The 5126-nt window shown below is 36.2% G+C and overlaps 1 protein-coding gene across 2 annotated transcripts in view; it reads right to left on the bottom strand.

Moving 5' to 3' along the window:
* The window catches only part of PPP2R5C (protein phosphatase 2 regulatory subunit B'gamma), a 77691-nt gene that overhangs the window by 15444 nt on the left and 57121 nt on the right, over nucleotides 1–5126 (bottom strand). For both annotated transcript variants that reach the window (XM_008629761.2, XM_008629759.2), the window contains exons 7-8: nucleotides 3389–3448; nucleotides 1362–1470 (exon numbers count right to left, since the gene is read on the bottom strand). In XM_008629761.2, coding sequence (XP_008627983.1) covers nucleotides 1362–1470; nucleotides 3389–3448 — 169 coding nt within the window. The remainder of the gene's footprint in view (nucleotides 1–1361; nucleotides 1471–3388; nucleotides 3449–5126) is intronic.

Here is a 5126-nt window from a genome sequence, read left to right as displayed (position 1 = left end):
CTGCTGAGAATGCCCCATGATAACTTGAGGAATGCGCCAAGAATACTACAGCTACTATTCTTCCCTATTCTAAAGTAAATTTGATTTAACACAGAAATTAACTTTCTCCATGTATATATCTGGCAGCAAATCCTTCTGAGTATCTGCCACGGCTTCAATGTGAATTTTTATGGGTTTACTCCGGTGTTTCACACACTAAACTCACTTGAAGTACTTTCCCATTTCACTCAGTAGGACATGTTAGAGAGGCATCCCTATGTCACTACCCTGTTTTTACTGACGCTGAAAACCAATGCAAGCCAGCTGAAGATTTTGGAGAATTACTTTGTGATTTAAGGGGAACAGATAATGGTATGTCTCAGGTCAGTAAAAAAGCTGGTGATCACAGGCATCTGTGCTAGCTGAGATTATTAAAAAGGTCTTGCTGTACACACCCTCAACAGGTTTTGCTCATGACATAAGGAAATAAAAAATAAATTTTGAAATGGGAGGTGTTTTACCCTACTACTTCAATAGCAACTGATGGAAGCTCCTGAAAACAAGATCCAAAGCAAATGCTTACAAGCATCTCCAATTGCTAGAGAATTGTAATTATACAAATGGTATTCTTAAAAATACAAGCTGTTAGTAATTTTATTTGAAGAAATGGTACTTAGAATTTGGAGTACTCGAACTACATAGTAAATATTGAACTTTCAAATCAAAACCCCGAAAGTTGTGTAACAATCTCTCAAAGGGAAAATTTCAGCATATCACAACAATACTGTATTTTCTCTCACACTCTATGATTTCCCACCCCTCTAGAAATTCTGAATGGAACTAAATTTAGCACAGAAAAGATACAGCTCAGAAGCTCCCTTTTTTCTGTGTACTTCTAAAAAGATCTATTGAGTTAAAAAATGATGTCCTAGTAAATTCCCAATTCCTTTCAAAACATCAACAAACTGAATTCAGCTGAATTGCTTCATGTAATTTAAAATAAAGTGTTTACAGATTGCATTTATTAAAACCACACTTTCTGCAATATTTTATGTCGAAACATAACAGACAAGAAGAAAAAAAAATTCTGTGTGGATAAATACTAAGAACTCTCACATTAACCAACTACGACATGTGTTTCATCTATAAACACTATAGTGCTTTTAAAAAGAATGGTGCTATTGTGTACAGACATGTTTTCTTTTTAATTTTTCTATCAACAAGTGAAATGTTACAGGCATATGTGTTAAATGATTTCCCTGAGGCTGGTTAGCAGGGAAGTCTTGGAGCTTAGAACTGAACTCACAGCAGACTGACTTGGATCTCCCAACCTCTTCAAGCAAGCTTAAACATCAGCATGAAAAGCACAGAGCAAAACTTACCTGTGGATGGTAGACACTGAGTGATTTCACTTTGTGCAATGGTAATAAAACCTTCAATAGGAATATTTTGTGCTCTTCTTTTAATGGTAAGGCAAATCCATTAATTATGCTGCCAGGGAAGAAATTTAAAAATAAAGATCAGTAATTATATATTAGTCTGCACTGATGTACAGGATATACAAAAAATCTTGATCTTAGCACTCGTTTTCTAATATTTACAAATGAACAGAATAGTCAAATCAATCTCTGTCTATCCCTTAGCCAAGTTTTTCGAAAGTCTCAAATTCTTCTTCCAAGCTGCGCACAACTGTACCTATAGTTCAAACTTCACCATGAACTACTCACTGTTTCAAAGCTTTGAGTACAACTTTCTCCCAGCTTCTTTGTGGTATTAACAAGTGAAACAGAGACTGGATGTAGAAGAGGTAATCTAGAACAGCAGACAAGCCAAAACATGACTTCTGCTTAACTATTAGTATTTCTGCAAGGCCCTAGAGTACAACCAAACAGCACCTCAACACAAGACATCCCATCAGAGAGCAGATGCAGCTCAGTACTGGGTCAATGGCACCTTTACCTAAACTCACAATACTAGAACAAGAAGATCTGCGTCAACAACATGCTGGGTGAAACTTTTAATGGACTGGATGAATGACCAATACAGAACAGTTACAGCTCAGAAGCCTCACTGAGCTCCCAGAAATTTTGATTTGGAAGCCTGAGGGGGCAAAAAAAGTCCCCAAACCAAACCAACAACCTCACTTTTAAACTTGTAATACTTAAAGCTAACCTAACAAAACCAAGAATGAAAAAGCTGATGACTCAATAATGGTTTTGAAGATTTAGCTCCATATTCTAGTACTTAAGCTTTACAGTTTCCAGTATGTCTTGATGGGCATTACTTGAGTATAGTGTGTTGAAGTAATGATAGATATGTAACTTCTTTAATCACCGAATGCTTAATAGAAAATAAAGGAACTATTCTGGGCAGGAATGTAGACCTAGGAAATTTTAAAACATCCTTCCAATTTCAACAGCATTGCCAGTAAGTTGAGGTAAGTGATCCTTCACCTCTGCTCAGCACTGGTGAGACATCTGGCATCTGTGTCCAGGACAAGAAGGATGCAGACATACTGGAGGGAGTCCAGTAAAGTGCAATGAAGAGGCTGGAGCATCTGACATTCACAGAGAGGCTGAAAAAGTTGTTTAGTCTGAATCACAGAAGGTTCAGGGGGATCTCACCAACATGTACAAATACATGAAGGGATGGTGTGAAGAGTCAGACTCTTCTTAGTGATGTGTATTGAAAGGGCAAGAGACAAATTGAAACATGGGATATATAATTCAAAGAAAATAAAAAACTCCTTTTTATTGTGAGTGTGGTCAAACATGGGAACCCATTTTCCAGAAGGTTGTGGGGGTCTTCATCCTTGGCAATATACGAAGCCTGACCAGACACAACCCTGAGCAACCTGCTCCTGCTGACCTTCCATGTGCAAAGATACGGAAATACCAGAAAGTAAACCTAACGGAGTTTTTGCAGTGTATTAATGTATAAAAAAAATGCCAGATGCTTGCACACGGATTACATAAATTGGTTAATAAAAAACCTCACTAGTTTCAAGGAGGCTATCAGCTTTAAGTTGTAACATTTTAGTGTCAAGGGCTTACAGATACATCACTGAAATCTGAAAAATGACAGGGTTAGCAAAATGAGGTTTCAGAAGTTTCATAACCTGTGTTTCCTTTATTTATCCACTATGTATTCAGTGATGCTGAAGGATTTTTAATAAATTTCAATTCACTACATTTTACTGGTAGTTGCTTTACAACTAATGTTAATTACAAGAATCTTAAGCAGAAAATAAGACCTTAAAAATAGTATTAAAAAAATTGTCACATCCAAAAACACTGCCACAAGGTTCAATTTTTTTCTGTGTTTCTACAATCTTACACAAAACACCCTTGATTTTTGAAGTCTACTCTTAAAATCAAGTGAGTTTAATTAAACAAAACCTGCAACTTACCTTCCCAGTATTTCCAGTAATTCTGCTATGCCATTGTGATGTTCTGTTTCATAAATAAACCTGAATAAATGAAATATTTTATTGGGTTACCGCTGAAGAGAGATACAGATTTAATACCAAGATCCCCATCTAAGATTACAGGTAGCCTTATCCCAAGTATTTTAGCCACTAAGTAAAAGGAAAGCAGACATAGTGGAAAAGAAACTCTGTGGAAAAAGAAATCACTAGCACACCCAACTGCTTTCAAGCTTCACACCTTCTTGCTCTTTTCCCCCACATTTAACAAAGCAGCCCACACTCGAGCTTTTCTCAACACTCATATGTTATGCCATTTTAATAATGCAAAACTGAACACAGCAAACAACGTTTTAAATATTAAAGTAATACATGAGTATATGGCATAATTAAATGCCATGACTCAACCTTCTAGAGCAAATGCAAGCACAAGGTGTTCACAAGTTACTACTTCTGAATCTAAAAAGCTCTCTGGCACTACAGATCTCTGTGCATACAAAAGGCCTGTAATGAACAGAGAAAGTCACATCTTCCTGAATCTTCTTTTGACAGAGCACCATAATTTACTAGGCACCTATCTTTTCACCCTCCTTCACCTGAGTGTAAATTTATTGACAAAGTTCTCTGCATGGGTTCAGGTAATTTGCAGAGTTACAAAAATTTACACTTAGGAGAAAATAATTCCACTAATTTGAAAGCATTTTTTAATTTGAAAATTTGTCATAGGCTGACGTATTAATGGCTACTTTTAATCCAGAATATTTGAACAGACAGTTTTTAATGCTTAAAGACCCTTTCCATATAATTCAGGACAACAATTCCAAGCAAAATTAAAGACATTGATACAAAAAGGTTTAGATTGAATTAAATATTTTTAAAATTCTACACATAGCTGAAGAGTTTATCATGCTCAATACACTAATTCAAGACAGAAGCTGGAACAACTTCCCTCCTTGGTGATCATATCCAATGATCATATCCAAGTGCACCAATTTACATTTGGATGCAAAATTTTTAAACTTCGAGCTCCTAAATATTATACAGCTAAGTGTGCTTTTCTGTAAGTTTGTGGTTGGCTTTACTTTTCCTCCCACAACTTTGTAGCTGTGCAAATTATATAATTTTCCATATACATATCAGATTGAGAACTTTCTTATATATAAACTATACAAAGTTGATCTAATGACCAGAAAATTTCTTAAGTCTTTCAAAAACTTAGCACCAGAACTATCTGTGTTTGAAGACCTTGCTTCCATTATCTCTGAAAGCAAAGTGGCAAATAAAAACACTTTGCAGAAGTGCACTATAACGCACTGCAATGCTGTTTTACCATCTGGTTCGGATATTTGACCAAATTACGCATTTTGGATTTAATTTAATAAAATCCATGTGTGGGGAAAAAAAATCTGCATCTTTAAGATCCACCTGTACTTTTTCCTTGGGATATACTGGCTCTTCACATGTCCTGTCAAGAGCAGTTGACTGCAAGACAGTAAAGGCTCACTAATTTTTTTAAAGTAGCTCCTCTGTATATTTTCTAAAGGCTTAGCTGTTGCCATGGGCAGGGAAGATCAGCTCCCTCTACAGCTGGTACTGCCGGGTGCCATTCATGAGATGGCACTGAGGGCCTGGCAGCTTTTTGCTATTTTCTTAAAGAGGTAGCATCACACATTCATTTTGGGATTAAAACAGGGGTAGAGAAAAGGGAAGTATGATGGAAAGA

This window comes from Corvus brachyrhynchos, unplaced genomic scaffold (genome assembly GCF_000691975.1).
Source record: "Corvus brachyrhynchos isolate BGI_N302 unplaced genomic scaffold, ASM69197v1 scaffold1, whole genome shotgun sequence".
NCBI classification, from domain to species: Eukaryota; Metazoa; Chordata; class Aves; order Passeriformes; family Corvidae; genus Corvus; species Corvus brachyrhynchos.
Note: the sequence above shows the minus strand (reverse complement) of the source record. Positions and strands in the feature narration are given on the sequence as shown.